At 39.9% G+C, this 22,563-nt stretch overlaps 1 protein-coding gene across 1 annotated transcript in view; it reads right to left on the bottom strand.

Moving 5' to 3' along the window:
* Window positions 1–22,563, bottom strand: part of LOC115422054 (ERC protein 2) — a 175,402-nt gene that overhangs the window by 25,006 nt on the left and 127,833 nt on the right. Inside the window, exons 18-19 of the mRNA XM_030138098.1 lie at window positions 20,903–21,064; window positions 15,318–15,385 (exon numbers count right to left, since the gene is read on the bottom strand). Of these exons, the coding sequence (XP_029993958.1) occupies window positions 15,359–15,385; window positions 20,903–21,064 (189 nt within the window). The 3' untranslated portion in view covers window positions 15,318–15,358. The remainder of the gene's footprint in view (window positions 1–15,317; window positions 15,386–20,902; window positions 21,065–22,563) is intronic.

Genomic DNA, 22,563 nt, shown 5'->3' with positions numbered 1-22,563 from the left:
AGGCAAGGAACTGGGTTTAGCACTTGCTCACTCTCTCCATTTCTAAACACACACACACACACATGCACACTTGTCAGGTAACACCAAAGCGGGTCACAGAGAGAAGAAAGCATTTTTGCTTGGCAAGAAAAGCAAACAACTATCCCACATCTGTATATGTGTGTGAGAATGTCAAAGAGAAAGGAGAGGGGGACGGAGAGCAACGGAGAAAGAAGAAAGAAAGGAGACACACACATACATACACATACATACACATACACACACACACCAGACAAAAAGAAAAAGTAAATCAAGCAACACTTCCTGTGTTTAGAAATGTGAAACTGCCACAAAGCGATGACAGTGAATGGCTACAAGGAGGCTTACAGTGACCACTGAGCAGCAACACACTTTAAAACCCACAGAAGTATCTATAGCAATTCATTATTCCTTTGACTCCCCCCTTATTCTTCCCATCTCTCCCATTCTCTCCTCTCTCTCACTCCCTCTCATCTCTCCCCATTTTTCTTTCCACCAAAAGGGAATCTGAGAAATGTCCACAAAACATCTTTCACCAGTTGTTAATACTGTTTCTGCTTTGCCATGATAAAGTCACGGTATGTTGCCTCATTCCACCCACCCACACATGCACACGCTCACAGAATCACACACATCTACAAAGGTGGACCTCATGCATGCAGGCATACAAACATGCACTCATTTGAAGCTATTTTGGAGCTTTAGGATAAACATAGATCTTACCCCATCTGAACTGCTTTACAAGTCTAAAAATCTGAAGCTGAACTTCTTGCTGCTGTATCCAAAATACACAAAATCTAATCTGTCTTTTTACCCCTGTGTGTTTCTGACATCAGTGCATTATATGATAATCTGTGTGCATGTGTGTTTAGTAGTAGGATAAGGCAGAGATATAGCTGACCAAGCTGACATAGCAGGTGACATCACTGATAAAATTTCTGGCTTGCTGTGATTTGATGTTGCGTGTGTGGTACTGGACTCACCATTTGGCAGCAGCCACTCTCAACTGGCATCTCCTTAGCTGATCTGGCAAACAATGGCCCCTGTTGACCTCTGATGTTGAGGGGAAATATGCTCTCAGTAGGTGGTTTTTGTTCATGTAATACACTTTAAAACCTCCAGTAAGTTCAATGAGGCCTATCAATACGAACATAATGCAGAGTATTTGAACTTTATTGGTGCAGAGAGGCTGTATTTGTGCTGCCTTTTAACAGAGTTATTTTAATAACCATTTTTAAAGGCGCAAAAGGGAACGCGGGAAAAAAGGGGAAGAAAAGAACAAGACTTAGGGCAAAATAGAGAAAAAAAAAAGCATTCATCTGTTCAAAGGTATGGGCTTGTCTATCTTTGTAAATGTGTAAAATGCAATAGAGTTATTTCTTTGAAGGCACACACATTCATAAGCACACACAGACAAACATACACACAAACAAATTATGGCTAAGCCTAGTTATTACCTAAGCAAACAGAGTTAGTCTGAATGGAATGCCTGCTGTGCAACACACCAGTTCCAGACACAAAGCCTTGTATTACAACAGGGAAGCAGACATACACACTGTCTCAGCACATACACATTTTACACACTGTGTGAGAGAAATAACTATGTGTATATGTAATTAGAAGGCAAAAACAAAGAAAACACATGTTTGGGTCTTGTTCACTGGCCTGCACTTCAGCTCATTTGCACTGCGGTGCAGAAGGTTCTGCTAAGCCGTCGTTTTCGGTGTTCCTAAACACATGGTGTCTTGCTGGAGAAGCAGAAGGTTGGAGCTGTTCAGGGATGAACATGTGTGTGTCTGTGTAGCAGGCTGAGGGATCATATTGACACACAGCAATAAATCATGTAAATATTGGTTTTATCAAGGACTGATTATTTAGATTTTATTTCCTGATTGCAGAGAATGGTATTTTTCTATTGTGTTGACTGATACATGCAGATATACCCACAAATACTAACAATTACACACGTTATTTTCTAAGGCAAGTAGAACAGCTTTATATGGAGCTCTGACTAATTATGAACTGTGTTTTCCAGCTAGGAGGTATGTGTCACATTTTTTATGCATGTTCACAAATTCTTCGGCAGAAATATCTCTGAACAAAGTGCAAACAAATAATTTAAATACCCTAAAGCTTACATTACCAGCCACAAAAAACCTCCCTGATAAAACAGATGTCAAACCAAACTGGATAAACTGCCTCTATATAGTGCTCTAAATTCCCCTGATATTGAACATTTGTTGAAATATCTCACAGACATAATTCATAGTCTGAGAGATAAAAAAAAAGCGAGAAAGAAAGCAAGGGAGGGGGTACATAAAGAATGTGCCTGAGTGAGAGAGGAAAGCTGAGAAATTAAAATGAGACGCAGAAGAGAAAGACAGATTGCGTCCGCTCTGGTATGCCATCTTTACGATCTGTCTGTGAGAGAGCTAGTGAAATTGAACTCAGGTGTAGTGTGATGCCGAAAAAGCCATTTCCCTATTAGGGCTATGGAATCTCACATAAACAAATTACACAAATACTTTCTTTATAAAAGAGAGGGTGAGTTTTCTCCAACTGTGCAGTGAAATCTGAGCAGGACCTTGTTTATGTGTGTGACAGAGTGTTTACTTTGTCCTCCCCTCCCATCCATACAGATGGAGAAAAGGCCAGGCCTCCGACAGCTTTACTCCTGTCACACTACCTGTCTGTCTCTGAGATTTCTGTTATGGAGAACATGTGCTGGATCTGTGTGCGTATGTGCATGTCCATATGTGTGTGTGTGACTGAGAAATGCCAACCACTGCTCTGTCCTCAATACACCCAACTAAACCACTCAAGAGTGATGAGTTCAAGGATGGAAAGCAAGGTACGAAAAGACAGAAGACAGAAAAAAAAAACAAATGACTAATGGATGTGATTCTGCACTATTGCCTGCCTTTAATTATGACTCCTCACTGTAACATCACACACTTTTCACTAACATTACAAGCTTCTCTTTGTCCTATTGTTTATCAGGTAATGGGTCACTGACCTCACTTCCTCTTAAATGCTTACTAATACCACAGTCACACCAAAATGTGCTTCTCAGTCTCACTTCTGTGAAGGATCAGGTACATTCCTATTACAGTTTGACAGAAAATTAATTCATTATTCTCTGCAGTGGCTCTCAAAGACTGAGGACCACCATAAAAGAAAACAGTCAACCTATCGTCATATTTAACAGGATTAATAAAACACTAACAAACCACAAACTACGTCCCATGTTTTTCTCATTTTAATTTAGCCTGAAGCTCTGCAGTGTCACAGAATGATGAGAAAAAAAAATTATGGGAAAATTTAATGGCTTCCATCTTGGCCCACGCTCAGGGGCACTGCTAAGTGTAGCTAATGTGGAAGTATCTTAAAGTGTAATATCACTGATGGCCACTAGATGCTGGGTCCAAAATAGCTTGGTTCTGATATACCTCCATTGATTTTTGTCAGTATTTATCCACAACTCATTTTGTTCTCATTTGTTTGATTTGGACACTTGAATTGTGATCTTTGTTGATGGGTGAGATATGTGAGGCCTTTGAGACCCAATTTTGCTGGGATGACTGCATGAATATGGACACAAAATCCTCTAACTGAAGGAAATGTGTTTTGTGTTTTTATTGATCTATTTATATAATTTCAATCTGTACTCTGACATCCTGTATGCCAAGGCAATATTGAACTGCTGTAAATGTTTTTGTTGTTTTCTACACCCACTCTCTGGATGTATATAGTTTATGTGTATCTGTCTAATTTCTCAATTTTGTAAAAATCTAACTTCTTTCAATAAAAAGTGAATAAAAAAAAAGAATTGTGATCTTTGAGTTATTGCTCCATTGACAAGATTTTACAGTATATATAAAGATTTGATTATCTACCACAGCACATGTGTTTAAAACCAGTTCCACTCAGTGAATTTTTGTCTGCAATCAGCTTGACAATATTTGTATTCAATAAATTAAACTAAAAAGACTGTGAAATTACTTTAGTATGCACATGTTTGATGATGTTTACCACTTTATTGTCTTAATAAGCCAGTATTGAGGGTTACTTCATCAATGACCCCTTGTGGTCCTGCAGCTCCCCACATTTGTTCAGTATGGTCACTACTGACTCCAACATGGCGATGGCCAAAATTTAAACTCCTGATTTCAAAACCACAGTTCAAAAACCAATGGATGAAATCAACCTCGTCCACTCTGTTCTACTCTTCGTTGAGGTTTGAGGAAAATTGGTGTAGTTGTTGCATGAACCTGCTGACTAACAGAGAGACAGATGATGGACAGATGAGCGAACAGACAAAGACGAGTGATCGCATAACCTCCTTGGCAGAAGTGAAAATAACAACCTAAAGAGACACCATTCATCAGATACTCTGAGAAACACTGACTGAGATTGGGAATGACCCTTTGTGTTAGAGGTACTGATAGATGGTTTTATGTGTTTATATAACTAAAGAAAAAATAACCAAATTCTGCATGACTAGCCGAGATTATGTTACAAGGACATGGAAATAAGGTAAATAAAGTGTTTGATAAAAGCATGGATCATATTCAGTGTGTGGAATGCTAACGTTAGCTGGCTAGCCCATGCTTGCAACTCTGCCCACACTATTTCCTGTCCCGCCCGCTGTTTGCCACAGCGTGCAAGTAAATTTTGTCTTGCCAGTTCTGGTCTGACCGCAGCATAATACAACCGCAGCTTTCGCATATTGGCCACTGAGCAGTAACACTAGAGCTCAAGCAGAGCACATTTACTCAGCCAGCTTTTTTTTTTTTCCCCAACAAGACTGGGGGATTCAGTCCAAAGACCTTCGAGTCACCAGACCCCTTCTCCAACCTTGAGGCTCTTCTCTGATCACTGATTCACAAAAACAATTTTAATTTGCGCTGTAAAGGCATTCAAATCAAGATAAACATCAAGGAAAATATGCTTGCTCCAGTCAGATTCATCCCTCTGTTACTTGACCTGATTCATGCTCCTTACACCTAGACTAGAGTGTGCAATAAGCTCTGATGCTGTCCTGAGATCAGTGGGAGGAGGACCACCCAGCACTAGAGATAATCCCATAGCTGCAGGGTTGAAGCCTGGCTATGTACACACCCTGACAGGCTAGGCCACTCCTGGATAGGATATTAGAGTGGAACAAATGTACAATGGTACCTATTGATGACTGGTGTTAGGTTTTATCCTGCCATGCTCTACTCTGTGTTTGGAGAGAAAGAATAACCAAGCAAGTCTCTCTTGGATAGTTACCTTTCTCTCATACTCTCTGCCAGCTGGTGTACAGTTCACATTCAACATAGTTTTAATTACAGGTGGGTGATAGCCGTGCTTCTAAAGACCAGGCTGGGTGTCGCAGAAAGGTTAATGTGGCTCCCTTGAGTATTCTGATACCAGCAAGTAAGGTTAATGTCATTTGTTTTAGACTTCCACATGCAGCTTGTGTAGTCGGACATAAATATTTTATACAGCAAATCTAATCTAGACTACATAAACAGTTGGGCAAACAAAAGCATCAGGATTGAGCATAATTTCAGTATTTCTTGGTGCTGATCACAAAGCTGGTACTGAATGTCAAGTTAGATTTACAGCAATATTTTATTCTCATGTGGAAAAAGTCCTTTTTTTTTTTTAATTCTTGTATGTTTGACATGAGATGCTGGTATCAAAACTTATGTTATGTATTATAAAATGATGCACAACACCCATCTGTAGAAATATCACACCCTTCCAAATCATTTAAATCTGAAAAACAACTTGGTTTTGGTAAGGAACTTTGAAATGACCACTAACACCTAAGGTTACCGCGGGCAACCATCTCCACATTAAGCATCACTGGATCGACAGAAACACGGAACAGCCCACTGCTGGTTCTGTTTTAGTCCGTCAAACACACTCACATCAAACACACAGCCAGTGGCATTCAACAAGATATTGAGATGCAGAGAGAAAGAGAAGAAAAGAAACAGAGAAATCAAGACAGAGTGACAGAGATTCACTGATTTAAAGTAACCCCCAAAAGTGGAAGCCTGGGGATAAACAACCAATCAGAAAAGGATCGCTGTCTAGCCCAATCACAACACATTCCAATAAGAATCCTCTCCAGACCCAACCAGCAAACCCCTGAAGGTACGATTTAGAAAAATACGAAATACAGATACACACAATGTGACCTAGATACACAACATCGTCTTGAAAGATCTTGACCATGTCTGTTCTTAGCACAACTAAATCTTGGGGAATCTGTATCCAATCTACCACCAGTGTCTATTCCCTCTTTCCGCTTTAACTGTTCATGTCTTTGTCCTTTCTGGCAAAATTAGCGTGTACACCACGTATGTGTATGTGTGTGACCTTGTGTGTGTTTGTGTGTGTTGGGGGTGGTGGTCCAAGACTTCATTGCAGACAGATGGGATTGGTGTCTGGGTTTATTCCTGGCAGGGATACCCTTGTTCGGAGAGAAGAGCAAGGAGGATAGTTGGGATGTGGGACAAATGGATGTCAGTGTGTGCGTCTGTGTGGTTTGTGTGTGTATAAATGTGCCGCACTTTGTTATAGAGATAGACTTCCATTGGTCTGGAGTAACAAGAGCATGACATGCTAAGCAACAAGGGTCCAGGGATTTGAGTGCGTGTATGTGTGCACACAAACAAGTCAGTGCTTGTCTGATTACAGTTTGTGTGTGCGCGTACATACAGTAGTGTTTCTGCCAGTGTGAGTACATGGTTGCATGAGAGTGTGTGGTTGTATAGATCCCCTTTTGGCAGCGGTAGTGTAAGCTGAGGAGGGTCTTACATGGGCTTTAATCCTGTGCTGAATGTCATCTTACAGGTGTGGCTTTTCCACATGCCCAGATAAGAGAGAGAAAGCAGGAGCGAGTGGGATCTCCTGAACATGTACGCGTGTTTACACATAGGCATGAATGCATACATGTAGCCTATGGGGAAGAAGTCTTTGTAAAGTAGCCTCGACCATTTGTTTGATGTCAAAGATTATAGCAGTGACATACAGTAAGCTGTGAGGGACACACAGAGCAGCTACAGCACTAATCTGGTTGTCTGGGCTGATCTAGTGACAGCTAGAGAGGCCACTTTGGCATCCAATACTAAGGTTTCACTGGAAAACACAATCTGGCTAAAAACACAGTGCACAGCCCAACAAGCTGAGCTGTGTTGAACAAGCTTTGGTACAGGCCAGGAGTTCAGAGCCTTTTTTCAACATGGAGCCTAAATGAGAAGTTTATTTCTTAGTCCTATGACCCAGTTGCTTTAAAAACTTTTTACAACCCATGTCATGTGTGGACCCTGTAGCAATAGGTGACCCATTTTGGGACTAAAATTCAACAAACACTACACTGTACGAAAAGGTCACGATTAAAGGTTTGAAAATATAAAATATCAATCTGTCAAGTGATTTAAAAAAGATTCTCAAAATCAATGACACTCTTAGTATCAATGATTGAGGGACATGTTTTGAAAAGTGGCAGCGGGGCACATCTTATTTTTTTACAAGCTTCCGAAAAGGGGATGATCTATGTGAAAGTGTTGGGCTAGCGTGAGAAATAAACTGCAACCTACTGTTATACAAGGCCTAATTAGTGGTCAGTCCTTAATGTTGAGTGGCATTTCAAAGGCTGTTATGTTATTACAGTAGCTCTGCGATAGCCCACGTTATGAAGCCTCTCCACTGACTCCGCACCAGCTTGACTTTCAGCGGGAGGAAACAGGTAAATTCCTATTAGTTTTCCTCTTCAATTCTACAAGGAGTCTCCGATAGCAGCTCTGGCATTTGAAGAATAGGGAAAGAAAATAGTGAAATTCTTTCTGCTATTACTTATTAAAATACATTTAGTGTTATTTCTCAGCCGCTGTGTTTCTGAGGGTGTCAATCTTGATCATAAATGTTTGCTTTCTATTAAGCGATTTAAGTGTGTGTCCTATATGTCTGTGAGTGTATGCATGTGTATGTGGGCTAAGTCCTGCATGTTACAAGGTGTGATGTGTTTTAAGCGAGTGGATAAGTGGGACAAAACTATGAATGATCATGTGTCACATAGTGTCACATGTAGTAAAGTCAGCGGGTGTGTCTTCTAGTTTATAGAACCCCCTGTGGGTGGACTCAGCCCTCAAATAAATAACTCCTTCTACACCATGTCTTTGATTGGCAGCCCACGTCAATATGTTAAAAACACATTTTGAGTAACACCAGAAGACTTAACTTACTTTCTTACTTACTAACCTGAGGCCATTTTGTATTTTTAGTGGTTTTAGTGTGTTGAGGTGTGCATAGGTCCATATATGTTTGTTACAAAAAGATAGAGAAGAGAGCACAGGAAGTCTGCGGAAAATAACAGGTTTAAAGTCAAAAGGCTGTGTTTCCCCTTTCTCTGTCTCCAAATCCCTCAACCTTCCTCCATCAGTACCTCTTTGTAGATGTTCAGACTTTCTCTTTGGTATGTAATCCATCTTGAACAGGAGATCTGACCTGCAGAGCATCCCCTTGAAAGTTCTCTTGTGCGTGGTGATTTTGCACACAAATGCATGCAAACACTCACAAGTACCTCCCCAGGTGCAAGTGTCTCCTGAGGGAAGGACTTTTGTCTGCTGCCATCTCCATAATCTTACAAAAGACCCTTGTAATCCTGCCAGGATTATATTATGTATCTTTTACACCCGCACATGCATACACACATTCAATCACAACTGAGTGCACAGTAAAAGCAATAAACATATTCTATCAAAGAACCCCCCCTCACCCCATTCTGATTTCAACATCGCTCAGTTCCTTTTATAATACGTGGGTCTTTGTCAGGCAACCACAAAAATACCTCAATCTAGCGTGTCTTGTGGCGCTGAAATTTGAGGAAGCAATGGTGTTAGCTGATAGAAAATAAAACAGAAAAAAAAGGAGGTCAAAAGAGGTGAAAAATAGCAATAGCTCAAGGTGTACTGATTTATGATTGAGCCATTTCTGCACAGAGAGCAAACCAGAGAGGAGGCAGAATGAATCACACCTGGCATGTCCAGACAGAAAGCAGAAGATGAGGTGGTTCACTACAAGGTATTTCAGCCTATGGACATACTGTATCATTTTGGAATGTTTCAATAATAGCTTGAAAAGTGATTGCATATTTATGACACCTACATTTGCATATTCATATACTCAGCCAAAGACATGGAGTCATTTTTAATATATGTAAACACAGTAGTGTGGGTTTGATGTTATAAACCTGAACCTGAATACAGTACTGGTACTGTCAGGTAACATATGCACACCTAAAAAAGAAGAATTCAAGAATTTGCCAAATAATGTGCCAAAGGAATTGAAGCGAAGAGTCAGCTCGCTAGCATCATTTTCAAAATTTGAAACAAACTTAAAGCAATGACAATATCTGATTAAAATATGGAGATTAAATGACTGAATACAAAATAAGGATAATAGATGAGATCTTAATTTTTGTAACTTGCTGTCAAATCTCCCCATGGTGGACTCAATAAAGTCTTATCTTATCTTATAACACTAAGATGTTAATTTTCAATTGCAACTAGAATAACCTTGGAGCACAGCAAAGGCATAGTTACTGAATAGGATTGTAGAAATTTTACTGTGGTAAATAAATTATTATAAATGTATGCTGTTAAAAATTACATACAGTTTGATTTATATACAGTATTTCTGAAGGGGTATTGAGTTTTCAGAGGTACTGCCTGTTTCCTCTTAATTTGTTGAGTTCAATCTAGAGATAGGCAGCTCTCTTATTTATTTGAACTATTTTCTTCTGTTTTCATTACACTAAGGGTCATTGAAACTGATAGCAACCATTTACTATATATGGCAACAATTTCTAAGATATTTCTCATACGAAGAGAATATAATACCATACCAAGCTTTTGACCGATAATGGTGGAAGTTGACTTAAATCGCTATTGAGGCAGTACATTCAAAGTTCTTTTAACTGACGCTAACACTGTAAAATAAAATGTATGACCATCTCAAGTGTTCCAAACTGCAAACATATTAGGAGCTGTGATGAGTCAAATCAGTGCCTTCATGAATTTAACCCTTAAAGTCTGCATGTGTTGACTGTGTTGAAATCCACCTGTTATGGTACATTACATTCAGTCTGATTGGATGAGCAAATACATGCAAATTTGTACTGCGTGGTTAAGCAATGATGAGTAAGGCTTTTACCTGTTATTATAAAAGCTAATAATTAGTCTTTGTTCCTGCATATTTGCAGCTTTGCACGAGTGATAGTGTGTGTGGCCATGTCTCTGCGTGTGTAATGAGCGTGCATTGGGTGGAGAAAGGGAGCGTACCCAGACAAACTGCCTTATGATCCACACATCAGGTGTCTAACTGTCCTATCCTTGATATAACTTCAAGAAAACCACAAAATAACATGAATAAACCTGTCTGCCTTACAACATTGCCAGGCCTTTCTATCCTCCACCCTTCATCTCTCCCCTCCTCCTCCTCCTCCTCCTCCACCTCTTCTGTCTGCCTGACCTGAAGAAGCCTCTCTGGGTCCTGTCTGTCTTCAGCTTTGCAAAATGACAATAGTCACTTTTTCATTGACCCTAAAATTATGCAAATATAACTCGCGCATAAAAATGTACCAAATGGAAAAACGACAATTTTGCCAAAACTCTCGTTTTTCGTTGAAAAGTTTTTGCGCTGGCAAGAGGTGGTTTTTTGGGCGTAATGCAATTGGTATATCACACAAAACTGCAAAGGAAAGAGCTTTTTCCGCAACTAGAGTCACATAAATAAAAAATAAATAAATAAATTTAAAAAAAAAACGGATGTTGATGGATGTAATAACAAGTGAAGAAGAAGAGTTTTAAAATAAACATACCACAGTATATGTGGACACACAAGAAAACCGAATCGTTTTTTAATTTAGTGCGGGATAGAGGGGTAATATATAATAATAATGAATATATCTGTAAATCAACACAATATTTACGTTTGTTACCATGTTTATGGAATGACTTATCGTGTCATCTCATGATAATAAATAAAAAAATAATCACATTTGTGATTTAATGGAAAAACTGACATTACGCACTTCTGTTTTTTTGACAGTTAGTAAATATCGGTAAAGTTTTGCACAGATGTCCAATGGAAAAGTGACTAGTGACAAAGCAACTCTATTAGTGCTATTCCATTGCGTACTTCAAGGTTATAATGTGGGTGGCATTTACGTCATTGCCAAATGAATGACAATGCTGAAAAACTTTAGTAAACACAGCCAAGATAAGTGATTTTTTTTGCTTTTTGTGGAAACAGATTCTGATCTGCAGTAAGATTCCGATAAGTGCCGGTGTTGGAGATAACGTAGCTGTTAGATACAACATGCAACAGACTCAGTGTTCAGGTGTTACCGAGTTATTGACTTCTCCCCACTCATGTTCAACCTGGTGGAACAACCTTTGACTCCACAGGCTGATGGTACTGACAGCTGGCTGAGGGATGGCTTCGGTCAGACACCTCTTCTGACCCCCAAGTCGTGGTTCACCGATCACCAAAGAGATACGACACAGCTTGGTTGTAACATGCATGTGTGTGTGAAGGTACCCACATACACCCAGATGAGCAGAAAAGTAAAGATGTGCATTCACTAACACACATACAGGTGGAATGCAAGCCTGGATGAATGTAATGTGCAGATAAATGATTACAGAGTCTAAATACATGCTACTGTGCAGCATGGAGTTTCTTCACATCTTAGACAAATAACAAATGTAAAGTCAAAAGTCAATCAAAGAAACACATTCAAATTGAATAGTACCAACTTTAGTTACTTCGGTAAAATTTTGCATCATTTATACTGCAGAAAAGGCTTTTGTCTGTTATTGACAAGAAAGTTGTTAGGATTGTCTGGCAAATTCATTTGAGAGTGTCTGTTCTTTAATTATGACTGAGTAGTGTTGATAACAGACAGTGTATTTCTTCAGGCAACTTGTAAAACTATCTGCCATGATCTAATTAACGTGTGGGTTAATAGCTGTTTACGCTGGTGATACAAACTGGCACAAAGTGCACAAAAAGTGGCAGGGCTTGTTCGACCATTTCAGACGCTCTTTAGAGAATTTTGTTTTGAGCCAACCTCAAATTAAAACTCACCAATTATTCAACAAACCTGTTATCTAGACATACTGAGCTTATTTACCAAGAGGATTTGGACACAGCAACGTTAAGCTATGATAAAGAAATCTCAGTGGAAAAATGGTGTCATCATAGATATAAAACTGTTGATGCAGAAAGACAGGTCAACTCTGACAGTGACTGCTGATATATATTTATATTCAAAGAGCTATGGACTGTAATAATAACCAATATAATGTCATTTCTGTTGGACCACCTTATCCACATTAGGAATGCAGTCTGGGCAAAGATGTGTTGTGAAAAAAACAAACACCATTACCCTGTGTTTACACAATTTCTAAATCTAGGCCAACATATGCATATGGTCAAATTTAACTTCAGCTTTCTTACATGGTTACTATACCTTGAGTTCTGAGTTGTCAGGTCAGTGTTGAGGCTTCTGGTATTGTAATGTAATGTAGTGGCCCTGCACTTTGGAGCAGAACTAAATAAACAGAATCAGGCAACTGAAAGACAAGCACAAACATTTCTGTGACACCTTAACTAAATTGTGGTTTAAAATAATAAATAGGACTGAGAATCAGCTTCCCAACCTAGTGCTCCAAAAGAAATGATACTGGATACTACCAGAGTTTCTTACGCTGCACACAAAGGCAGGAGTAGAACAGGCAAAGACGTATACAATGTAAGCATACAAACAGTGTATTCAGTGCAAACACAGCATGGGCAAATGAAAGCCATCTTCTTGACTTATTTTAACCTGGAAAAGGCCTCACTACTTCCTGCATACACACACTTTGCACATACACACACAAACACACATACACAAACATATTTCTGTCCCCACTTGGAAAGCCTCTCAGCTTCTTTTCGCTTCATTCAGTACAAATAACTTCACGGTGGGATAAAAGCATAATGTTTCCAGAAAACCTCTTCCCCCCACTCTGCTTTTGGCCTGATGTTCCCTTCACTTTTTCCTCCAACCCCCCTCTTGTGCTCTCTGTCCAAAAGGACATTCTTATTTCATTAGAGGGGGGTCTGGGAGGCCAAGAGGGTAAACAAAACCTTCGTAATCAACAGCAGGACATATACACAACCACAATGAGCCAATCAGAGCCCAGTGTCCCAAAACACAACCATAGCTAACCAGTCCAAGTCAACACCTGGACGCTCAGAACTTGAACTTGCCAACTCAAACTCAGCACTTAGGTTTGTGTGGAATTCAGAATGCGGCCTTGCACTGGGAGTCAAGGTTATCCATAAGAAACACCAATCAAAGCTGTACAGTGTGCATGCCTGCAAAGACAGTGATACACACATACACGCAGACACACAGATCCCTGACAATTTGTCTATCGGTGCTGTCATCTCTGTTTGCTCATATTAGGGAGGGCTCACTCAGGGACAGGATATGGGGATTAGGTCTGGCCTTATTGCGCTGTAGCTACACACCGCTAAATGGCTCCCATCTGTTCTCTCATAGAGGATGGCTAATAAACGTTAGCTGCGCTCGGGTTTTGCAATGCCAGAATAACAGCAGTGGATAGATGAGCGGCACTGATATCGCTAGCCACAACACCACTCTGCACTAAAGGCTAATGTGCCTGGCTTATTCTATTAGATTTGGATAAGAAGCACTAATACGCACACACACACACACACACACACACACACACACACACACACACACACACACACACACACACACACAAACATACACGTTCGCGTGGGTAGACACATGGTCATGATATCTGATTGGAGATACCAAAGCAGTAGGCTAGTCACTGGTCCAACTAGGTTTACCTTGAAGGAATATACATTAAAGTAGGGGAAGCTAAAAACTGTGGAGAGGTGGAAAGAGCAGGAGTGATGGAAAAAGATGGGGAGATGGAAAGAGAAGGAGAAAGGGGGCAGTGTGGTCTATTTCATTACGGTGAATCCTGACACTGCTGCATTCTCTGCACACATGGGTTGGATTATAGGCTATGTGGGTTGTTTCGGCACTGTATAGCTCCGCAATGCTCTCCTGTGCACATATACACACTTGCAAATGCACATACAAACATCATGGCTAAATGCGTAAAAGTCGTACGGTACAGGAAGACAAACCATTTGCTCACACACAAGCTACAGGGCGCTTAATCCCAAAAGCTGAGCAGGGGCAAAGTGCACAACTACTAAGTCATTGAGGTTAGAGGGAGAATCTGCTTGTGATGGTCCACCTGTGGATTACTGGGGGAAAAGAATGAGATGCACTGGAAACTATGAGTATACCATGCTGCCTGGTTTTCCCCCTCTTTCCAACATAAATACATAAGCACCCTTCCTCTTGCCCTCACTTTCTCAGTCTCTCAGTTCTGCCATGTACTTTTATAAATCTCTGTCTGACTGTCTCTTTTTGTCTTAAACACACATGTCTTAGCTCAAAGCAAACCGTAACCCTTCTAGCACAGACCTCTTTCTGCACGTCTGTGTTCAAAGACATCCTGAGTCTATGGGGGGGCTTCGATATAAAACCCCCAAAACAGGAATTATCCTTTATGACTCCACATTCTTCATTTTATGCTTTTTAAGCTTGAAGCCTAAAAAAAGCCTTATGACTGTTCTGTGTTGTATTGTAATTAACTACCCCACACACTGGCACACAACAGGGTGGGGTAGCGCGGTAAAACTTTACTACTGAAAAAGCAGGGCACGGAGAGACAGACTTGTCCATCTCTGGTTTTTCTCACTCTGTCGTTTTTATCACCTCTGGGCCCTGGAACACTCTCTTTAGGCTGCTAAGCATGTATAGGTCTACTACAACACAGTAACCTATATAGGTAAAGAGTGCATTCACAGCACGTGGTACGACCAGCCTATGAGCCCTTCACAGAAACGCAGCCATAAACCTCTGAATCAACTGAGGCTCTTTAGTCAACTGAAATTCATAAGCAATGGGAAAAGGAGCCGGGTTCTATTACACTCTCTTCTGTCAGAGTTGGGTAATGGTGTGGTTATTGTGGTGCCATCGATGTTTCCAGCTAATGGTTACTGTAGCCCACTAAAGAAGCCTATTGTGTAGAGGGTCATTAAAATATCTGGAGCGAATACACAGTACTACACGCTACTAAAGAGTACATTAGTATTATCTGAGTAAAATTAGTAGAAAACATATCTAAACTCACCATGAACAAAAGCGGCACACAAGATGAACCGGTGATGATCGTCATGCCCATATTCCCTCTTCATCATCCTGTAAGAACAAGAGGGTAAAAATGTCATCATTATTATCCATCTGTCAACCATTCATTTGCTTGTCACTGATATTTCGATTGTAAATACTCCAAAAACTGCATGCATGTAGTAAAATATCTCCTCTTCAGACACAAGCATTTGGTCTAACTCTGGCCCTGTGGTTATGTCTTTACAACTAGTGTCTCATTGTCTAATCTTATGGTCCTCCTAACCCCTGGTGGGTTTTAATCAAAACAATCTTGTTCATGTTTCTCATTCAGAAAAGCTGTGTATGATATCATGAAATGCTTTCTTCAGTATGATTGTTAGAAACCAATAACTAAACACACGAGGGACTTCCTTGGGGCTGAAACTGTGCAGACAAGAGCCCTGCTAACAGGAAGGCTAATTCACTCAGACACTAACATTACAATTGTTAGCATGAGCTGGCAGCTCTCTATAGCCTGCATAATGCTAAACTAGACTCTGGCAAAGCACAACGTATGCTAATGCTACACTGAAGCAAAAAAAAAAAAAGGCAAAGGTCTTGGCTACAGTCCATAGTGGCTTTGGCTGGACTGAGTGGTTGTGACAGGCCCAGTAAACTCAGTAGGCTACACCTAAGCAGCTAAGCTATCAATATAATGGCCTTTCAGTGAAACATGCTAGATGCTAAATGCTAACCTGTAGTGAACGGCTGTGACAGGACGTGTAAACAGAGCCAGACCTATAACCATTTATTCTGCCAGGTTAAACACACTCAGACACACAATCAGACACACACACATGCACACTTACAAACACACACACACACATACAGGCCAAATACCATGTGCTACTTCTCATAAACCTGAAGCAGGGCAGTATGTTAAGGCTTAGAAAAATGAACAACAACCCAAAAGAAAAGGCTGTATAATTCTGACTCTGATAAACACTTTATGGCTGTTTTCTATTTCCTTCCGAGGCTGCTGCCAAGTATCTGGCAGTGGTGCTGGCATGGCTAAATGAGAACAATATGAACACAACATGCCCTTCAAACTGCACATGCTCCATGCTGTGATACAAACCTGGGGTGCATCTCAAGAGGCTAAATTCACTTCCTGTCCTTGTCTCCTCTGATTAGATTTCACCTGTTCTATAACTAAGTCCATCACACATTAAGTAGAGGACAGGGAGTTTAGTTAAAGGATTGGGATAGACTCGCTAACTGCAGAAATGAGCTTTGAAAGACATGCGGTTTGGCTCGGTTGAAAATCTTCAAGTGTGTTCCCATGTCTGTACAAGCACTCTTCAAATGCATGCATTGGTGCTTTCAAGTCTTAAAAGTGCCAGTTGAGTGCGCATGTGGTGTGTAGCTATGTGGGCAAATGCAAATAAATATTGAAAACAAAAATAAAAACGTATGGTGGTCACTGTTATGTTTTTCATGGCACTAGTTATATCTTGGAAAGGCACTGTGGTCTCCCGGGTTAGCGTGCAGACCTTTTTCATCATCATTATCATTATCATCATCAATCATCCTTGTAGTGGCGTTTCTGGACCTGGCAAAGTACTAGTGGCCTGGCCGCACTTGGATATTACATCTGAAATGTGAAAGATGGAGGGACAGAATTAGGGACTGAGGGAAAGACTGAAAATGAATGAGATGGAATAAGAAAGATGGTGAGTGGGAGGAAAGTATACAATGATGTTAAAGGAAAGAAGAGGAAAAAGGTTTTGTATGACACAACAAAATGAAACACAACACAAGGCTAAACTGCTCTGTTCAGACTAATAGATATTTTTCTGAATGCATCTTCTAAATTCTGTGCACACGACCTTCTTGTTTCTTTCCACATGATAACGCAAAATCAAATACAAACTGGTACAAGTGCTCACACAAACCACTGTTTCTGGTGGACTTTAAACTGCAGACATCGCAGGATAATATTAATTATAGCAGATGCAGAGGGTGTAATCTGTTATGAAGGTGAGCAGCAATGACAAGTTAAGTTATAAATGTAAGTTACATCCAATGTTATTTCAAGTTGTCAAAGGGTATTCTTCACTTATTGTGAATTTTGCCATCACATTGGTAGGTACCTGTGCTGATCTTTCTTTCTTTCTTTCTTTCTTTAGGATCCCCATTAGCTGTACCATAGCTAGAGCTATTCTTCCTGGGGTCCTTACAGTAATCTTTAAAACTAGTCAATGCAAATAACATACAATATAATCATACAAAACGATTTTTCCCATACAACATAACGTGAAAGAAAATAACAGACAAAATACAGACACGACAGTTCCTTTAGGTGAGCAGCGGTATAGTATATACAGTACATATATTCAATTAGCTCAGTCATTTATGGTCAATAGATGCTTCTTGACTAACTTCTTGAATTTCGTTTCGATCTCAATCTACCGCAGATCATACACTGATTTATGCACCTGGATTTGATGTATCAGGTGTAGGTTCATTACACAAAGCAGTAGTAGACCTGTACAAAATGGGGTGTAATGCCATTGATTTCCAGTCTCTCAGTTTTCCCCATAGACACTGATACACATAAACTGGATTTTCATTTTTGGAAGTTTTAAAAATATCATCTAAAATGTTATTTACATGTGAAATATCCCCATTAGTGTGAGCATAAGAAGGGAAAAGGGAACAAATGGGTGAAATTATAAAAATGAGATGAGAGGCAGACAGATCTAAGCAATGTAGAAAAAGTAATTAATCACACTTTGATCAAGGAGGAAGATTAGAGGTGATGTAAAGTGCTGTGTTTGGAGTGAAAACAGTCTCACCTCAGGGACGTCAGAAACATCCAAACCGTGTGACCTGACATCTAATATCAGCAGTGAACACACACACACACAGACCCACGCACACCTTTGGGGCCTTGCCCTGACCTCTGCTGAACTTCCCCATGAGGTCAAAGATCAGATATGAGGAAAAGCCATGAGGTGACTGGCTGACCTCTGTCAACAGAGCAGAGTCTGTTGTTTTTGAAGCGTGTGCGCTTGACACAATGAATAAAGCAACAGAAAACCAGTGTATTTAAGTACCTGTCACCTTACCAGTATGCAGTTTGTTCATTTCCACATTTGTATGTCTTTAAATGCATTTTATTAGGTTTAGTATCGGTATCTTTTTTTTTTTTTTTTTTAAACCTATCTGACCTTCACTTTCCTAAAATGCTACAACCAAAATATGCACCATCACAGTTGCCTTTTATAGACAAAATAGCTAAAGTTTAATAGAAGGTCTAATTCAGCCAACTGGCCCAGATGTATGAATTATTTTGTTATTTTCTACATCCATAACAAGATTTCCCAGCAGCCCTAATAATACTTTCTCAGCTGGTCTGTTTCAGTCCAACTTGAAAAGTTGAAATATCACTTGCAGAGAGCTACTGTTTCACGTATCAAACACTATAAACTCTGTGCAGCAGTTAAACTGTACAGAAATATATATATTTACAAGTTAAAAATGAAGAGAAGAAAAGTATGGTGATAAAAAAAGTTCCCCCTGCAGTTTATAGCTTAATATAAAGGTTATCGTGGTTTCAATTGCTCTGCCATATAATACAACCATCAGACCAAATTGAACAGTTTTATATCATCACAGGAATTTAAAAGTAGTCTTAGTGGGAGTATTAGGTGGTTTAGTATGGAGTTAAAGCATGCTCCTTGTATTTTTTTTTTTATCTTTTTTTTTTTTTTTTTTTTTTTTTTTACAGTATACCAGTGGTAGTCAGTTGTCCTGAAAAATCTCAGGCAGGTCATGAAAAACCATATGCAGGAGGTAAAACATGTTCAACACCTACACAATACTCTCCATTTATAGGTTTCTACACTTTTAACATCACATAGAATATTCCTTTCAACCAGAGATTATTACTTCACTTATAACTTATTATCACTTAATTACTTAATTACTTCCAGCAATTTCTTCAGTCTTCAGCATGAAGATTAAAAGCATCACAAAATGTCAAACAACTCTTGTGTTGCCTTTTTTGATTTTCAAAGGCATATTTCTGCTGCTTGACTCTTGTCATGCAATCATGCATGTCATGCATGTCTAGACTATCAACCAAAAAAGGAGGGTGATATTGCTTCTTTTGTCAAAAAATATGCTTGTTTACACAACCATGTTCTACTGCAATAAATGTTTCAAATGCATCTGACAAGCTTGATATGGTTTAATGAAGAACGCATTTATGGACGACTTTGAACTTTAGACCCCCAGGTTCTTTTCGATTGAAGACCTTGCTGGGTTCTTCCATGTGTCAAACAGCTAAAATGTATTAAAACCAGATGCATTTGATGTGATGTGATGGATACTGTGATATATGGGCGTGATTGTGTACTTGTATATGTATGTACATGTAATTGGGAGGATTTAAGAAAAATACAGGGGGATCCCCAGCGCATGTTTGACTCCAATTTAGACTTCAGTGACACGAACATTTATTAAGTCTGCAAATATGTAGCAGTGCATATGGAATGGAACTTGGGGCTTTATGCACAGGTGGAAATCCCCAGGTATTTGCCTGCAATCCCCAAACGCACACACATTTATGTTGAAAAGCAGCGTGTGGACGTCGTACCGTACATTTAACCACCATAACTGAATGCCATAAGCTTAACATAAACCTAATTCTAAAACCATTCCTTAAACTAAGTCTTCACCCTCAAAACACACTTTGAGTGTTTCTCCAAAGCAAAGACCGACAAAAATGTCCTCACTTTGTATGTCAGGTCCTCATTTCAGTGGTAAAAAATTCAGATTCCTTCTCATAATGATTGCCATGCAAGAACACACACTCACACACATACTTCATCTTCATAACTTGGAATCCCCCTTTGCCTCTTGACAACAATAGAGCTGTGATGGGTTTATATTGCATTCAAATGACTAGAAGCTTTTATCAGCTAATGGAAAGACAGTGAAATCATCTCTGACATCTTCTTTGAAGACTGCTTTCTCCCTTTAGTGGTTTCATATGGATGCATGATATCAACAAAGACCTAGATGTGTATCTCTGTATGTGCATACACCAATGCATGCACACGCCTGTGCACACCTGCATGTGTGCACGTTCTGTGCAACACTTTGCACTGATAACAACAACAGTTTGTTCTTCAGCTGTCTTCAAACAGACACATTAAGTTTGTCCTCAGGGCAGTCTGGATATAATACTCAGACAGAGAAGAAGCTCTTATGAGAGATGAATGATATATAAACTAATCTCTTACTCAAATCCCATCGATCAAAAACACTCATTTGGCAGGTCTTCGCTTGAGGCCCCTTATCTAAATGATATGAATAACCCTAACTTGGCAGGAAGTAACAGGGTTGATAGAGCAGAGACAGAGGAGAAGAGAGAGGGGAAATTTTATGCTGCTGTGTCCAACCACAAGTGACTGGTGGTGGGAATGAATATGAAATTGCAGATCCCACAACATGTCAACTTGTGTAAACAAGCCCAAGCTTTAAACTGATTTGTGTGTGTTCGTGTGCACCACTGTTTTTTCCAACACTGATAGTGACCTGGTCCATGGGAGGTCGGTGGTTGGCATGGGGAGGCCCTCTTGGCAGGCTCCGATGATGCATGTTTGCCGGATGCAAGTGGTGAGAATGGTGAGGATGGTGTTGGGGGAGGATGTGCTCTTCCTCATAGTTGTCTGCTATGAGCTTCATCCTGCTCTGGGTCTGAAAGAAAAAAGATAAACAAGAAAATTTATAGCATATAATTATAACACTCATACACAGGGCAATTCATTCCCCGAACACTGCTTTATTTGTTTCTTGAAAATGTTCCTAGGGTCTTAGAATGATTAGACAGAAGGATTCTTGGATGGAGGGAAAGCATGTTGAAAACCATCAAAGATGATAAAAACAGTGCCGCTAACAACACTTGACAGGCCATAAACTTAGTGAGTCAAAATGACTGATGAAAATATCGTAAGTCTGTCAAATGTGATGCATAATACAGATTATCATTTAATTGGATTAAAAGACTCCTAGTAAGAACAGTGAACAGTAAATGTGAATGCTTCATGTTGCCTAAGGCCACAGGCATATAGCCCTCTTATTTTAGATGCCACTGATTAAAATTATACTTAAATAAGCATATTTCTGTATGACTGTAACTAACTATGTGTCCTTTGTTTGTGTGTGCCTGTTTGTGCATCTGTGTGTTTTCTTCTGAGTGTTTGGGGAAGAAGCTGTCATACTGCCAACATCATTGCTTTGCAGAGATAACAGCTCAGGCTGACTAACATTAACAATCATCCTCGATCCAGTGAGGCCGGCTGTCGAGAAGACAGACAGAGACAGAGTGGGTGCAGATATATTGACAAGCTCGGCTTTATTCCCTTAACTGCAGATACCTCCCCAGAGGGCAGAAATGACTGCATAAGACAGAGGCAGTGCAGGAGGTGGGATTGAATATTGGATGAAGATGTTTTCAAGAAGAGATAGGCATTCATCGCTCATCCAAAATGTTGCGGCTTTTCTTGTCTAAATGAAAGGCAGCCATAGCAGGAAGGGGCCGAAAGCATGAGTCAGTTGCCAAGAGAGAAGGGAGATCAGTGTTAAAGTAGTCAGCAGCCTGGGGACATTGCTACTCAGATAAGAAACTAAATCCTAATGACTTGGGAAACAAACTAGTGAGGATCACAGGAGAGGATGTGGCTACTTTTAAAGAGGTTAGCTATTAGCTTAAATTGAAGAAGGTCTACAGATAAGGTGAGAACACTGACACTGTGGTGAGAAGGACAGAGATAAAGATGAAGAGTGAGGGATAGAGGAGGGCTCAGACAGACACCAGACCAGTAGTTAAAGTGGTTAAAAGCTAGGTTGAGGTGTATGGCCCTTCATGACCTCAGGTGTTGACACTAGCAGGTGTGACTAGGTGGGGCCAGTTTCAGTGCAACACTTATGCAGCTGACACCTGTCATTGACGCTAAGACAATTACTATCATATACTTCACAGCTGATGAAACTACTGTATTGCTATGTAGTAAATACTGCACTTGCTTCCACCTAGACCTCATGCACAATGCTTTATAATGCTGTTTAATTCTCAAAGAGAAATATTTTCAAAACTAATATGTAGCAGAGGGTCAACCTGACTAATATGTGTTTAGTCGTTGCTGCTAATCTAATAAGAACCATATTACTTGTTGCTGTTCATCTAATTACAACCA

The sequence above is a fragment of the Sphaeramia orbicularis genome, chromosome 7 (genome assembly GCF_902148855.1).
Source record: "Sphaeramia orbicularis chromosome 7, fSphaOr1.1, whole genome shotgun sequence".
Lineage (NCBI taxonomy): Eukaryota > Metazoa > Chordata > Actinopteri > Kurtiformes > Apogonidae > Sphaeramia > Sphaeramia orbicularis.
This window is presented reverse-complemented; position numbering and strand designations above follow the sequence as displayed.